Source organism: Oreochromis aureus, linkage group 10 (genome assembly GCF_013358895.1).
Source record: "Oreochromis aureus strain Israel breed Guangdong linkage group 10, ZZ_aureus, whole genome shotgun sequence".
NCBI lineage: Eukaryota > Metazoa > Chordata > Actinopteri > Cichliformes > Cichlidae > Oreochromis > Oreochromis aureus.
The window spans coordinates 3,794,881-3,810,947 of NC_052951.1; the positions used below are offsets into that span (position 1 = coordinate 3,794,881).

Consider the following 16,067-nt stretch of genomic DNA (forward strand, 5'->3'; position numbering starts at 1 on the left):
GATCCATGCAAAAGAGGAGAGTGTTTGCATTGATTGTGGAAGACCTCGACGGCTGATTGACATTGTGCTTATTACGCATGACAGTACTGGCCCAGAGCCACCAAAAGCTGGGCCCATGGACTCTGCTGCTCACAAAACGACCTTAATGCCTCATCTGCATGTCCCCTAGCAACTCCTCTCCTGCTCCTTTTTTTTTTTAAGTCACTTCCTCACCCTAGTCACTGTGAGGATGTAGGTGCTGAACAAGTAAAAATCACCTCAGATGTAAAGGAGTATAAAAGGTACCATGCACCTTTGTCTTTCTTTTAAAATTTCCAACACCTTTAACATAAGCATGTATGCAGAATGTTGGGAGATAATATAATATACTTGGCATCATGGACACTTCCCTAATAAAATGAGATCTGGCACCAGAAGACCATTAAAGCAAGTGACCAACCTGACTTAAGTTTACCTCCCGATGGCTTATTGGATATTTCTTTAATGCAATAGCTAAAACATTTATGTATTATAATTTAAATGACAGCTCTCCGTTAATTGAGAATATCATTAAATTATGGCCCATGCTTTGGAATGAGATGTGGCTCTTTGATTGAGGTTACTTCTATGGTAATACAGTATCCATCTTTTATGTACAGTTTGTGGTCTAGCTGTTTTACATTTTAGTATAACTTTTTTTTCCCTCTGAGGTTTATGTTATTTTTTTCCCCTTTCCAGTTTGAAGCTATTTTCCCAAAATTCCTTAACTGAAAGATGTGGTTCAGGAGCTGCACTACATTCTCAAAACATGTTTTCCTAACACTGCATGCAAAACCAGCCACACTATTCAGAGCTACTAGTTAATAAACACCCCAGTGAACTCTAATACAATCCCTTTATGGTATTTTAAAGAGAAGGAGATGGCGACAAAAAGACAAAAAAAGTGAGTCAGCAGATTTAAAAAACAAAACTAGTCTGAACAATGGGCGAGTATCCCTTCAGAAATTTGTGCAGCACTGACATTCTGCTTACTGAAGAGGATTCAGTCTGTGGTCCAGAACAAAGGTGGAAATACAAAGCCTTAAGAAAATAAAAGATTTACATGCTTCCTGCTGTTCCCAGTACGGGGCCAGTATTTAATATAAAAAATATGAACTGTTGCTTTTTGTAATTACAGAATAACACAGTTAATCCCTGAAGTGATGTAATTATTGGAATTTGATTCATGCAACATGTAAGTGATATTGCAAAGTGATGTTCATACCTCTACTGTTGCATTTTGGGGGCATAGGCCACACAGTAGGCACTTAGTGTGCACTCTGGTTTTTCTCAGGCGCTCGTTCAAGTGCACTCATCTGTTCATGTCTGTTGTTTGTGTGCAATCCCACAGGTAAAAAATTTGAAAACACAGAGATGTTTGGACAGTACCCTTTGCAGGTCAATGGGTTCAAGGACCTACACGAGTGTCTTGAGGCAGCAATGATCGAGGGTGAGATCGAGTCCCTGCACTCAGCAGAGAATTCTGCCAGGTCTGGACAAGAAGTAAGTGCCAGAGCTCGCTGACAACTGTTAAGCTCCTGCAGAAGAACTTTAGATTTAGATTGCTTTTCCATCATAAAGGTTTTTATACGTCACAAAAAATCTCTAATATCTGTCTGATCTTTCCATCTTGGAAACCACATTAAATAGAAACACCTGCATATGGAACATTTGCTTTACATGTTTGCATCAATATTTATATATATGTTCCACAATTCTATTTGCCATCTTCACCTCTCAGTGGCACAGAGAAGGCAATCAGGTTAAAAGTGAGAGATTATGTGCTGGATCCTCTCCAAAGGGCTAACCTCTTTGCCCTTATGTGACACCTGTACTATTTTGGGTTTGACCTCAGCTTAGCTGTAGCCTTGACTGCGCTGTCCCAGAGCTGCTGGGAGCAGCTAATTATCAGGCCAGCAGGTTTGCAGATGAGTATGGCACCCAGCCCTCTGGAAAAAACACCAGCCACCAGCATTGGAAATGAAAGGAGACAATGCCATTCACATCATACACAGTAGCAGGGTTTCCCAGAGTACTTACTTAGGACTAACTTAGGACAGGTGAGAAGTGCAAAGTCACAAAATGTGTTAGCTGGTAACTGAGCCAACTAACTTGGTCATCTAAAGCCACAACAAGCTGTTTTATTTGTAGAAGTAGCCAATCAGACAAAAGCTGGCTTTAAGGCACGGGGAAGGGAAATAATGAACTTAGGCAAAAGAAAACCTCAAAGACCGAGGCAAAGCCAAGGATTTGTATCAAACTCATTCAAATATATTTAACAACCCTTTAGATTGGTTTTAATGGCTCAGCATGGGGAAAAAAGATCCCAGCACACATTCATTTCTATTGAGAGCTCCAGCACATTTTCCTCCAACACAGTGCTTTACTTTACATCACAGTACAGCAGGTTAACCTTTTTATCCTGCATGACATTGTCCCCCATTTCTATTGTGGGGACAGATAAATTCAAGTATTTGAAACACAAAGTAAGTATAGATCAGTTTGTTTTCCAGGACGTTTCACATTCTGATACAGATCCAGTGTCTCATTTTAAAAATGAGAACGTGATATGTGATCATTAAACTTCCAGTTTATCAAATGCTGCTGAGTATCTGAGGGTCTGTAATAGATCGTTTTTGAATAACGCCCTTACCAAAATTCGTCAACATCCAATTTTCTTACAGCACTGGTTCACAGAACTCCCTCCTGTTTTGACCTTTGAACTGTCAAGATTTGAGTTCAACCAAGCACTCGGACGTCCTGAGAAGATTCACAACAAGCTCGAGTTCCCCTCTATGCTCTACATGGATAGGTAACGTAATCAGGCTTTCTTTTTTACCACCTCCGTTAGCCTCTAGTGTATATATATGCAATCCTGAAGCTCCTGATGTGATACATCTGCGTTGTCAGGTACATGGACAGGAACAGGGAAATAACCAGGATCAAGAGGGAGGAGATCAGACGGCTGAAAGAGCATCTGACACTCCTCCAACAGCGACTGGAGAGGTATGGCTTGTCCACTGATACCCCATTATTCAGCCAAGGTCAGCAGAACTCGCCAGACAGCCACAGTCATTTTTCACTCAAACTGCACCCTTTCATCTTCTGCCCTTTCCACTTTGTTGCTCTGTCTGCCTCCCTCCATCTCTGCTACGTCTCTGTTTTTTCTCTCAGGTATCTGAGTTACGGCTCAGGCCCCAAGAGGTTTCCTCTGGCAGATGTCCTCCAGTACGCCATGGAGTTTGCGTCCAGCAAACCAGTGTGTACCTCCCCAGTGGAAGACATTGACACATCAGCACCCCCTGGTGGAACAACAGGACAACAACTGCCACCACCAAGGTGTGTTTTACAAAACAAAAATGGCCTGAAGTGTGTGTCGGAGTTGTACAAAGAAGATGAAGATGAACCAGTTGAAGATTAGATGGGTCAAAAAAACGTGATTAAAGCTTAATATTATCACACTTGCTTGCTCATGCAAGAATTTTACCAGAACAAACCTGTCCAGTCCTTCCACAGTTTTTTAAAATATATGGAACATGGGACATACAAGAGAAGGCTGTGTCACACGACACATGATGTGACGTCAAAATCAACGTGTGACACAGGCAACACGTCGAGCAAAATGGCAGTGTAAGAGAGAGCCCAGATGGTTAGAGGCAGAGGGCCTGGCACTCCTGTTGACAAATGTGGCTGTAGGGACATGGAATAAACTTTCCATTTAGAGTTTTTGATTTGATTCTTATGGTTCTGTTTTTTTATTGCAGTAGCTGTCATTTCAAACTATAAAATATCTGCAGTGTGAACTTTTTTTTAGAGATGTCATAAAGTTTACATTTCTAACCCTGCAGCACAGCTGAGCAAGACTCCTTACCTCCTCTGGAGAGCTCGGGCCTTGCGTCAGGTCCCGCCACTGCTCCCTCTGCAGCCCAGCAGCAGAGAGTACCCATTCATAAGCCCTTCACGCAGTCCCGTCTACCCCCCGACCTCCCCATGCACCCTGCCCCACGCCACATCACCGAAGAAGAGTTAAGAGTGCTTGAGGGCTGCTTGCACCGTTGGAGGAGTGAAGTGGAAAATGACACTCGTGGTAGGTCTATCCTCCTTCTATATCCAGTCATTTGCACTCAGTTGTGAAAGCATGAATGTATTTCAGCGTGACTGATCTGTCTATCACTATGCTAGACAGCAAAAGTAAACATTATTTTGGCACATGCTAATAGGTCGTATATGATCCTCTACTTCCAGATCTGCAGGGCAGTATTACCAGAATTCACAGAACCATTGAGCTGATGTACTCGGACAAATCTATGATGCAGGTGAGCAACCCCGTCTTTTCACCTTGCCGTGTAAAAATAAACCCAACCCTCACATTTCCTTGTTTGTGTTTCTGCAGGTTCCATATCGGCTTCACGCAGTGTTGGTCCATGAAGGCCAGGCCAATGCAGGCCACTACTGGGCTTACATCTATGACCCACATCAGCGTTGCTGGATGAAGTACAATGATATTTCAGTGACAAAGTCGTCCTGGGAGGAGCTTGTCAGGGACTCTTTTGGAGGCTACCGCAATGCTAGTGCCTACTGTCTCATGTACATCAATGACAAGAAGCCATTTCTCACAGAAGGTAAGAATGAACTCTTCTCCAGTGCTTGCATCTCTCTTTTGGTCGTCATATTAGAAAAGTGACTCATATCAGGATGTTGGCTGGACTGTCTTTTGACAGTGTGATCTAAATTTTGAGCTCTATATCACATTACTGTGTGTCATCGGCCTCTGTCTGTATCAATACCTAAATGTGTTTCTCTTTGCTGATAAAACAGTACACATTCTTTTATTCTTTTATGTCACAAAATACCGATTTGACCAGGTTACACCTGATACTTCTGAACTGAACTTATTCCTAAACAGACATTCAGGAAACGTCCCTATTTCTTTTTCCTAACTCTCCATTGTAGAGGAGTTTGACAAAGAAACGGGGCAGATCCTCAGCGGCATGGACAAACTGCCGCCTGACCTGAAGCAGTATGTGAAGGAGGACAATGAACAGTTCGATAAGGAGATTGAAGAGTGGGACATCATGCAGGCTCGCAAGGCCCAACAGGAGAAGCTGGCACTGGCCACAGCAGCGGCCGCCGCTGCTTCTGCGGCATCCAGCACTTCCACTTCCTCCTCTTCCCCTCAGCCCATGAGTATTGAGTCCAGCCCTCCAGACAATGCAGGTCAGGGCCATGACACTCACAATACAGAGTAGAATGCTTTATTAAGAAACAGCAGTATATATAAAATCCTTTGTTCCCTGAAGAGTTGTAAAACAGTCTGGAAATGAGCTGGCAATGTACGCTTGCAGCCTTGTGTGAAATTATACAATATTTATAGCATAAGAGAATAGGGATATTAAAAAAAACTATAAATGTATTTCTGTTGTACTGAATTATGGTGGCTACACCCTTAGACAGTGACGCATAGTTATTTGTTGTTATTCAGGCAAACAGGTAAAAGCACTTTTTAATCATGTTCCGGGTACCCCACCAAAATAAGAGCATGGAGTCATATACATAAGAAAATGATGCAGGGTTGTCATTCCTTTAAAGTCCTTTCACACAAGAATGGATTGCCCTGCTCTAACCACTAGGTTGAGTGAACGGCCCAGAATTTGTGAATTACAATTAGGATGAAAGAATAAATTGGCTGTCAGTGTGTTTTTAATGCTGTTAATTGGAGACTGATGTACTTCGGAGCCAGCCTGAAGTGGCCATTAAAAGAACTGCAGATTTTGTCATTTAGACTTTGGGCGTTGCTGCTTCTGTATGATGGTGGTGTGCTCCTTCTGTAGTGCCCCAGCAGGATCCTGAGTACATGGAGCAGCCATCACCCACGAATGACTCCAAGCACCTGCAGGAGGATACAGAGAGGGCCATCTCCAGGGCTGCTGCTGAACAGGAGGAGAGGAGCCCTGAAGCGTTACTAAATGCTGTATGTAAAACATGCAAAGACACACATTACAGAAGACTCACAACAAGTCATGCATGTGCTTTGTCATTCTAAACACGTCACATTCATAAATGTATTCAACAAAAAGCTATTTCAGTCGAGAGCTGTTACTTAAACACTGCTTTAATCAGTACTTTTATATTAACGGTGGATCACGTGAATACCTCTGTGTTAGATATGTTCCTTATTTTGATGAATTCAAAGAGCCAGTGCCGTTCTGTTTAGTTCTCCTGGTTTACGCAGGCAGTTGGTTTAAAAAGAAATAGACTGTAACCTCCCCCGTACAAAACATACAAGCATCCAGCTGCACAGATACGAAGAAAAACCAGCTGGTGAACATAAAGGAGCATTTAGTTAAATAAATAAATGTTGGATGGCTTTTTTACAATGGGACTCTACTGCCCCTACATCACATGGGTAGGTTAAGCATTTTTCACAGGCTCACTAAGTTTCTTAAAGTAAAGTGCACCATGGATGATACCTGCTTGACAACTTGGCCCACTGAAGTCTGTAGTGTGAATTTTTAAATAAAATAAGACATTTAGAAGTTTTCCACAGCCAGTACTGAGAGGAGGAACAATTACAGCAACTCAAAAAGATTATTTCCCACCTAGGGGAAACACTGCTGTGTCATGCTTATTCAACTTTCTGCCCCACTTTTCCACAACTCTGCCCACCGAGTTTTAATAAGGATTCAGAGTTACTTGCATAGTTTAGAAAAGTCTTATAAAATGAGTTCATTTCATTAAAACTTTTTTCCTCTTCCTGTTTCACCTTTGCCCTTCATATATAATGTTCCTTCTGTTTCCATCAGTCCTCCATCGTTCCTGTTTCATCTGTCCCATTTTCTCTCCAGTCTCTTCCCCCTCCCACCTCCCCTCAGCCTGAGGTCCAGATGAACACTCCCGTAACCCCCCCTCCTGACCTGGTCACAGAGGATGAGTCCCCTGGCCAGCGCACAGTCGAGGTGGCCATTCCTAATGTGGGGACATTTGTCATTGAGTCAGAGGAGGGGGGGTATGATGATGAGGTAGCTCTGGCTCCATCAAGTTTTGTCTGAGCCTGTTTGATCTGTAGAATGAGAGGTTCATTGCCCAATCGTATTGGCTCCACATAGCATAAGGTTTTTCACAAATGCAGTGCAGTAAGGTTGGCCCCTTTGTTGGCCGCTCTGCATTACTCATGTGAAAAGTCTTTCGTTGAGCCATCGACGTCGTGGCACAAAGTCAGGTGGAGCCTGTGCACAAAGCTGGTGTGCTTCATGAACCACACACATCAACAGGCGAGACTGCTGCTTCATACTGTGATGCACATGTGCTCTTATGATGATGATGCTACTTGCACAAGAGCGCAAACCTCCGCCAAGGCAGCTAAATCTTATGTACTGTTAAGGAGGCAGTATTGTATTTTGTTCTTTTTAAACATACTTTAAGAAGTTGTATGAAGCATGATAGACGTTACTTTGATTACACCAACATTATGTCGGAATAGGTGATGGATAAATAACCGGACTGATTAACTTGAGTTTATTATATAATGTGATGCTAAAGTATCTCTAACTAATGTAGAATAATATTCCTCCTTTCTTTCAACATGATTGTTAACATGACCCCACCTACAGCCCTACAAAGTTTTATCAGCATTTATTCAAATCTTCTCAAGCTGTCGTGTTTACAGACAGAATGACACGCACGCACACAAGTGCTACCAAAAACATAAAACTCTCCTTGGCAGAGGTAATAATCACAGATAGCTTTCACGCAGCTATCGTGGAATCAATGTTTCTGTAAATGTTGGCGGTAGTTTGCTGGTCAGTGTGTACCGAGTGCTGAATTTCCTCTGTAGGGCTGCTGCTCCAGCCTGTCTTCCTGCACTCTGGGTTGTCTGTCACACACATTTTTCATAAGGCTGTCTTGGTTTTTACACATTATCCTTGTGAGGACCGTGAGTTCTGCTTCTTAAACTGGTGCATCCCTGCCAACTTTTGCCCGTCTAACCAACCGGTGCATGGACTGCTGAGTGATGTTTGGCATGTCCTGACTATGGTACGCCTTGCTGTAGAAAGTTAGAGCAGATAACACAGTGCCTGACCTTGCTCAGTTCATCACCAGGGCCTTGTTTAACATGGTTCCTGCTTCCTGGGCAGGCGATGATGACCCCCGACATGCAGGGTGTAATTATGGCCATTGGCAAATCCAGCAGCGTGTATGAAAAGAATGGGCCCGAGGCGGCCTTTTTTAAGGTACAACCTCTCTCTCCTTTCTGCTCTCACTCACTTCCTTCACCTTACCTCCTCTTTTGTTCCAGTGTAACATTGTTCCTCAGACCACTGCAGTGTTTCCCACAGATTTGGATTCTGTTTGTGATAGTGGAATAATTTTAAGGGCTTTTGCAGCACTCAGGTGTGCTGCTTCAATCAAGCTGTCATTTACTTAAGTATCTTCTCTCTCACACAGTGACAAGTAGCTTATTCTTCCTTTGTCTCTCTGTTCAGGCCATCAAGTTGGAGTATGCACGTCTCTTGAGATTTGCCCAAGAAGACACGCCGGTTGAGAATGACTACCGACTACAGCACATCATCGTTTACTTCATCCAAAACCAGGCACCCAAGAAGATTCTGGAGAGGACTCTGCTCACACAGTTTGCTGACAGGAACCTGGCCTTCGATGAGAGGTGCAGTCCTCACTCTGCCACAAGCTTGTAAATTAAAAAATTATCATGTTGCGTATTTGTTTTTTCCCCTGGCTGTGTCAGAATCGAGTTGGATACCTGAAATCAGTTCTTCGTAATGACCAGCAGAGGGTAGCAGAGACTGTAAGAGCTCCCGGTTTACTCTCAGCACAGACTGTTTCTCATCAGAGCAACACTTTCATGCTGCTAATCCTCTCTGATCTGCACGCCTTCTGCCTTTTGTTCGAACACAAATCATACAAGGCACATGTCCAATACTGACTTTTTCTTTTCAAATCACCACTGCTGTATATCAAGATCCCCCCTCTTTTAACTCTGACATTTTGGTGTCATTAGGCTGTGTAATGTCCCTTACTATTTCTTAAAACTTTTCAGCTATGCTTGTTGGCCTCGATCCATATTCATGAGAGAAAAATTGATTTCTCCCTTCTCCTCTATTTTGAGCGAGATAATTAGATTTATGTGTGAATGTGGCCTCAATAGGAGCCTCTGGAGGAGTGCTTCACTAGTCCTCTCAGCACTAAAGAGTGATTCATTAAGCCACGTTAAGGCCTAGGGGCAGGGTGGAGCGTTTTATCTCCTGGAGTACCTCACGATGACTCACCATCTCCGTTCCTCTTCCTCTCACAGATGTAAGAGCATTATGAATGTGGCACGTGCCAAACTGGACCTGATTAAACCCGAGGAGGTCAACATGGATGAATATGAGGTCAGAAGTTGTGTCGTCTGTCTTTTGTACGTCTAAAACTGTACATTTGAGCAGATTTATACTGGCCGGACAATCTGACTTTGGCTTGTCTCCATCAGATATGGCATCAGGACTACAGGAACTTTCGTGAAAGCACCATCCTCATGGTGACTGGTTTGGAGCTCTTCCAGAAGACAAAGTATGTTGACGCCTCTTTTGCAAATGTATAAAAAAACCTCAAACAAACAAACCCAGCGTCTCCTTAGAGATTTAACTGATTTAGCATTTTCCTTTATTTTCATGTAATTTCCCATCTTGGTGTTCTCCTGCAGGGGGCAGCAGCTTACAATCGTGCAGCTCCCCAGCTTTAAAGTTGTGCAGTGGGTTCACAGAGTTCATTTCTTGTGTGAAATGGTTTACTCTGTGAGCCGTCAGTGTGTCTTTGCTACAGTTTTATCTGAATGTAATATCTTTCTTTCCAGTTATGTGGAGGCTCTCATGTATCTGATTTACGCCTACCAGTACAACAAGGAGCTTTTGTTAAAAGGCCTGTACAGAGGGCACGACGAGGAGCTGCTCGGCCATTACCGTCGAGAGTGTTTGCTGGTGAGCCCTGTGTGACTTAAACAAAGCGATTTCAAAGAAGTCTGCTTTGGAACGGAAGCCTTTGCATCAAGCAGCACTTCTCTGTGATCGCCGTCTCTTCTGTGTCACTCCCTTTCCTCTCTGTCAAACTTCCTCTGCTAAAGTGACTCAGCAAAACTCTCACGGCTAGACGTTCCCCTCCGACACCGAGCAGGGCACCATAATCAAATTGCTTTTCCTGAGATATTGCTTTGGCTTGCTCGCAGCCCGCAAAAGATTCCACTGAAGATTTTTCATCTGATACTGACAGATGAAAATCCTCTCAGCGTTGTGAAGTGAGCCCCTTTTCATTTCACTCCCACCAAGCTCCAGGCTATGCTCGGGTATTATTGGTTAGGGCTGGGGGTAGTTTGGTCTGATCAGCCTCATACTGGTCTTTAGCAGCCCTCTTGCTGCTGCACTCAGTAACCTTACACCGGCATTGTGCTCGTAATGTAATCATTGGAGTGGGAATAGGAAGCAGGAGGGCCAGTGAGTGTAAACACATTACCATGAGACACGAGCGTGTCCTCAGCTTACCTCAAACCTCAGGACTGTGCAGGGCGATCGCTCATCTTAGTTCTCTGGCCAGGACGTCTAGCTGTACACTCAGCTGTTTACCTTCAGCTCTTGTTTTAATTGAAAACACTGCTAACATTGACACAGTTAATGTATTTGGATGTTTTGCAATTCCACCCTGCAGTCTCTGATTCCAGACAGCTCGTTTCTTCAGAGACAAGTTCAGGGAGTTTGTCTGTGACAGCAAGGTGTTTGAGGCCTTCGACCAAGAGAAAAGCTTACCTGTTCAAGAATGTCAGGATCCTTTAGTTCCAGCGACTTAAAGATATTCTGTGTATTAATGATGCCTGGGATTACTGTTGAGTACTCGTCTAACAGAAGAAAAGGAAACAACACAATTTAGAGTAAAAAAATTTTACTCAGTCTTTTGCTGAGGTTTTCAGACTGAAGGGGAGTTGATTTGTGAGGGAGCAGGGTGTGAAGGGACAGGTATGAGGCACAGATTCTGTGTAAGTCAGAGGGACGGGAGCACACCAGTGCACCACAAGAGGTTTGTTGTAGTTTAGCCTGCTCATCAATCCTCCTCTTAAGTCTGACGTCATTAGGCATTTCCAGGGCCAAACTCTTCTCCGTTTCCCGAAATGTTCAATGTGGCTTCTCTCTGGGGTGTTACGGTGAAGTTTGACATCATGGCATCCATGAAAAAGAGGATTTACGAGGTTTAATGGACTTGGAAATTAGCTCACTAGTTTCCATCTGAGGTTGATGTACCATGTTCTGACTGAGGGATTTCTATAAAACTAAAACGTGCAGTTCTGCTATTACTTTGGAAATGAATGAAGATAGAAATCTAAACAGCAGCAATGTTTGTGGGGTTATTGACATTGGGCGAGCTGGCATATGTCAGTGTGAGGGTCCCTGATGGGCAGAGACAAATGCAATCATCCTGCAGGAAAAAGACGCTGAAAACAGGCCATTCATCCCATTTAGTGAACCTCACAGATTCCTCAGGCATTTGTAAATCTATTTAAAAACATTAAATGTGCCCTTTTGTTTCAGTTTTCTTAAACCCCCTCTGCTGATAGATGGTATAGAAAAACTGGATGTAGCCACAGTGATGTCACCCACTGGTTTTGGATTATGCATTTTGAACGCTGGTATTTTGACTTATCAGCTAAAAACTTGCAGTAGACACACACACACACACACACACACAGCTGCTCATTAGTCCTAAGTAACAGACTAATAAAAGAAGAGAATTTTACTCTCCAAAACAAACTTCTTGGGTGGTCTGTACCACACAGCAAGCTATAATATTAGTCCAAGATGAATGTGTGAGTAACTAATAAAAGCTTTGATGTAAAAGACTCATCAGTGTCCCTCCCCCCGCCCCACAGAAACTAAATGAGCAAGCAGCCGCCATGTTTGAGTCGGGAGAAGAGCCTGAGGTGACCACAGGCCTGGGCATCATGAATGAGCTGGTGGTGCCCTGCATCCCTCTGCTGCTGGTCCATGAAGCAGAGAGAGACCTGTTGGCGGTGGAGGACATGAGGAACCGCTGGTGCTCCTACCTGGGCCAAGAGATGGAATGTGAGTCCTTAAGGGAGAAGGAGCACACTTAGCCTATTAGATATTTCTGGAGAGTTGAAGGCTTAGGTTACTAGTACATTCCCTCGTACCCCTGCCGAAGATCGCCATAATCAGGCCGCGGCTCAGGTCACGTATCAAAAGGCACAAGTCTGACAGAAAAAGATCACCTAAAGATAACATTTTATCCAATACTAATGTTTGTAAGTAGATAGAAATACTTATTTATTCGTGTATTTTATTGTGATTTCTCCTATGATGGCATTTCAGTGTCATGACAATACAACACAGCACTCTGCACTTATAAACACTTGGACCTGCCTATATCTACTGTAGCTGTAAGATAAATGCTAGTCCTAAATCACAACAACGGTCACTCTAAATCAGCGGTCATCAAACATTTTTGTGCCACAGACCAGTTTAATGTCAGACAATATTTTCACGGACCGGCCTTTAAGGTGTCGCGGATAAATACAACAAAACAAAATGATACAACCAAGACAAAAACTGTGGTATTTTGTAAATATAATAACAAATGTGAATTCACTGTGTAATTGTGTAACTTTATTAGCAGCGTCCTCCTGAAATGCGCCAACAACATTGAGAGTAACATCCTCCTCTCTGCCCCTTAATGCTCTCTGGTCGCTATGGTAACGCATAAATATTTCTTTCAAAATAAGACACACAACTACAACACGGGAAAAGACCCAGGGAAACAGAGTTAAAGATAAAAACCCTGAAAACCATAAATTTCACACCCGAGCCTAAACTCTCGCAGCCCGGTACCAAACGACTCACGGACCGGCACCAGTCCGGGGCCCGGGGGTTGGGGACCGCTGGTCTAAATCACTTTATATTGTGGGGTAAAGACCCGCAAAAATAGAGAGAAACCCCCAACAGCAAGAACTTGGAGACAGTGAGAAGGAAAAACGCCCTTAAACATAAGACTTTTAAATCCATCTACTAAAAATCTCAGTGACCGTGACCAGAGGTCAGAGGTCAGGTTTTCTGAAAATCCTGTAAATGTGATCACTTGAGAACAAGTAGGATTATGAAATTCAGACCATCCATAGACTGAGGGGTACGGCTGGCTGCTGCTGGTATTTTTTGTTTCCACTATTATCTGAGTATCTGTATATTGTTTACATGTTTGAAATAAATTACCAATCAATCTGATCATGAATGCGTTTATGACATAGAAATGAATAATCCACAATTAGATATCAACCCAGTTGTATTTCTAACTGACTGGTAAATGGAAGAAACTGAAATAACTGAAATGGTATTGTTGTATACTGGAAGTGATGACCTCATAACCAGATGTTTTGAGAGGATCCGAGAAGAAAGAATCATTTTTTGATGGATGGCTGCAGAGGGCTGAGCTGTTGCAGCATCAGTCGGCAGAGATGGTGACCTCTGTTCAGGAAAAGGAGATTATTGTCACCCAGACCCCAATTCTTGTGACTTTTACACATGCATTCACTTGTGAGACATCCTTTCTAACTAATAAAATGGCCCTGAAAATCTGATTTTCACTGCATGGTGAAGCCTGCACAGTTCCTTATTTTCTGTCTGTTCACTTCTTGACTGCAGCTAACCTCCAGGAGAAGCTCACAGACTTCCTCCCAAAGTTGCTGGACTGCTCAACGGAGATCAAAAGCTTCCACGACCCTCCCAAGCTGCCCACCTACTCCACCCTGGAGCTGTGCGAACGGTTCAGCCGCATCATGGCCGCCCTCGGCAGGGTGCCCACCGAGGGAAGATGAGCTCAGAGGGTCGCCGAGGCGCCTCTCCCTCATCGCAGGCCCGACACCCCGGGCAGAAATTCATGGACCTCTCTTTAACCCATGCCTTCCTTATCAATCCAGGGGTCACTCGCTTCTAGCTGTTATTCCTCTGTTAATCTTTTGCTGCTATAGGTTTTATCATTATAAATATTATTTCACTTTTATTTTAAGCAAAACACGATAGAGGACTCTGGAGGAGAGGGCAGACTGCTGGGAGGGGGAAACGTAATGTGAGAGAAGAAGTTGATGGATAAACGGTGGCGATCCTGAAATGGTTGAAAGCCAAACACATTCTGCTTCGGCTTAGCAAAAACGAAACAAAACATACACACAAAAAAAAGTTTGAGGGTTTTTCCTAGTTTATTATTGTTGTTGTTGCAGTTTGATTCAAGCTTCCCTGATCGCACTCATAGCCCTTTCCAAAGCACCCTTCTCAGTGTGAAAAGGATCACCCTGCCGCTCCGCCTCCAGTTTGGTACAGTATTTCCACGTTTTGTTTTATTTTTCTAAGGAAGTGAGAGCGAGGAAGAGAGCCTTCAGATTTATCAGCGGCTCAAGAGGATCTCAAATGGGTCTCATGTCTTTGTGGACTGCGCCAGAATGAGATGTTTTAAGTGCTGTGGTAGACGGTCATGGACTTCCTGTGGCTTGTTAATAAATTGAGAGAATAAAATTTTATTTATGGCCCTTTTAGGCCACATAAACATGTTTTTGCCTGATGTTGACTTTTCATTTGTTTGCACAAAAATCCCAATCCACTTCACTTCGTCTCGCCCCTCCGTGTTGTCCTGCTGTGCTGCTTCAGCTGCTATTCTGCAGCTTATTGGAAGCAGACTTTCATTAATGTGCGGATGCAAACTCCAAACGTGCAGCATGTGGCCGCAATAATAAGAATACGAAACGGGGACTCTGTTTTAGCAGCTTGAAAGTGGAGCTTTTTAATGATGTGACTTAGGTCTAATTTCCTGGAGTAATACTAATTTCCAGGAACACGGATTACTGCAAACAGCCCATGTGATGACGCCAGGAAGCATTCTCAGAAATCTTTCCCAAACATTGCTCCCAGCATTGCGCAGCATGGCGCGGCATCTCTCAAGATGACGTGCATCTTGAGAGATGTCGCGCCATGCTTCGGATTTTATTTCGAGCTTCCCGCTCCTGACTACATTGGCGAAGGAGCGCAGCTTTGTCCTTTCAGTCCTACCTGAAACTCATTTTTAGTGACACATTTTATTTATCAGCCCAATAAATCAGGAAGAATTCTTCTAAAGATTTAACGCCATTCAGATCACAACGTAAACCCTGCCGTAGTAAGGCAACGAGACGATGCAGTCTGTAAGGCATTGGAAAAAAATGGATTCATTTCATTACACTGGGAATGATTTGTAGAGAATTTGGTTTCTAAGATGTTTCTACAATATACCGGTTCCTCTGTATTGATTTTAACAGCTGTGTAGGATCATAAAATAAGCCAAACTTTTGCATAAAGGCAAATAACTTTGGTGAAGGCTGAAAAGCAGCTTGGCGAGCACACTCCAGTGGTTTGCATTTATGCTGTCTGTCATTGGCCCGGTATGAAGCACTGACAAGTTCCAATTGCTCGTGCATTCCTGCACGTCTGTCTGAACCAGTGCTCGGCTGTTAGTTGACACTTAGTCTGCTACAGTTGTGTCTGCCTCCTTTTACCTCTTTTTCTTTCTTTCTTTTTAGTCAATGAGCCACATTTTCAGCCACAGGCCTGTCACATCATTGGCCCTTTGATGGCTGAGCCAGTGCTGCTGTACATAAGCTGTTTGCACGGAGAACCTACAAGTGGAAACAGTTTGACTGTCAGCCATATTGACATGTTTGATCCTGCACAAGAGCTCAAGCTGTTTCGAGTCAAACGGATCCATCTTAAAGGGGCCCTATTGTGCTTTTTTTCCAGCACTGTGTTTTTGTTGCTGTGGAGTAGTTTTGCTCGAGTTTAATACACACACACGCACGTATATAAAATACTGACCTTTATGCAGCCTCCACAGAGCTAAAACTGCTTGTTTCAGAGGATGAACTGGAAATTAAACCCCCTCCGTCACAGAAGCCCACCTGATTCTGTTTGACTGCCCCTTTTCTAGCTTCCACAAACTGGGGGCAGTATTTTAAAGCTCCATCTTCTCATGTTGGA

At 43.5% G+C, this 16,067-nt stretch overlaps 1 protein-coding gene across 5 annotated transcripts in view; it reads left to right on the plus strand.

The window, feature by feature from the left end:
- The window catches only part of usp25 (ubiquitin specific peptidase 25), a 31,575-nt gene extending 16,963 nt beyond the window's left edge, over positions 1–14,612 (plus strand). Inside the window, exons 10-26 of one of the 5 annotated variants that reach the window (XM_031755842.2) lie at positions 1,370–1,521; positions 2,703–2,830; positions 2,929–3,024; positions 3,193–3,357; positions 3,867–4,105; positions 4,264–4,334; positions 4,412–4,640; positions 4,972–5,235; positions 5,850–5,989; positions 6,864–7,037; positions 8,154–8,249; positions 8,502–8,680; positions 9,329–9,407; positions 9,506–9,585; positions 9,869–9,992; positions 11,927–12,119; positions 13,710–14,612. In XM_031755842.2, coding sequence (XP_031611702.1) covers positions 1,370–1,521; positions 2,703–2,830; positions 2,929–3,024; positions 3,193–3,357; positions 3,867–4,105; positions 4,264–4,334; positions 4,412–4,640; positions 4,972–5,235; positions 5,850–5,989; positions 6,864–7,037; positions 8,154–8,249; positions 8,502–8,680; positions 9,329–9,407; positions 9,506–9,585; positions 9,869–9,992; positions 11,927–12,119; positions 13,710–13,882 — 2,582 coding nt within the window. In that variant the 3' untranslated portion in view covers positions 13,883–14,612. The remainder of the gene's footprint in view (positions 1–1,369; positions 1,522–2,702; positions 2,831–2,928; positions 3,025–3,192; positions 3,358–3,866; positions 4,106–4,263; positions 4,335–4,411; positions 4,641–4,971; positions 5,236–5,849; positions 5,990–6,863; positions 7,038–8,153; positions 8,250–8,501; positions 8,681–9,328; positions 9,408–9,505; positions 9,586–9,868; positions 9,993–11,926; positions 12,120–13,709) is intronic. The other 4 variants (XM_031755843.2, XM_031755844.2, XM_031755845.2 and 1 more) reach the window with 4 other exon arrangements.
- Positions 14,613–16,067: the final 1,455 nt, after the last annotated feature.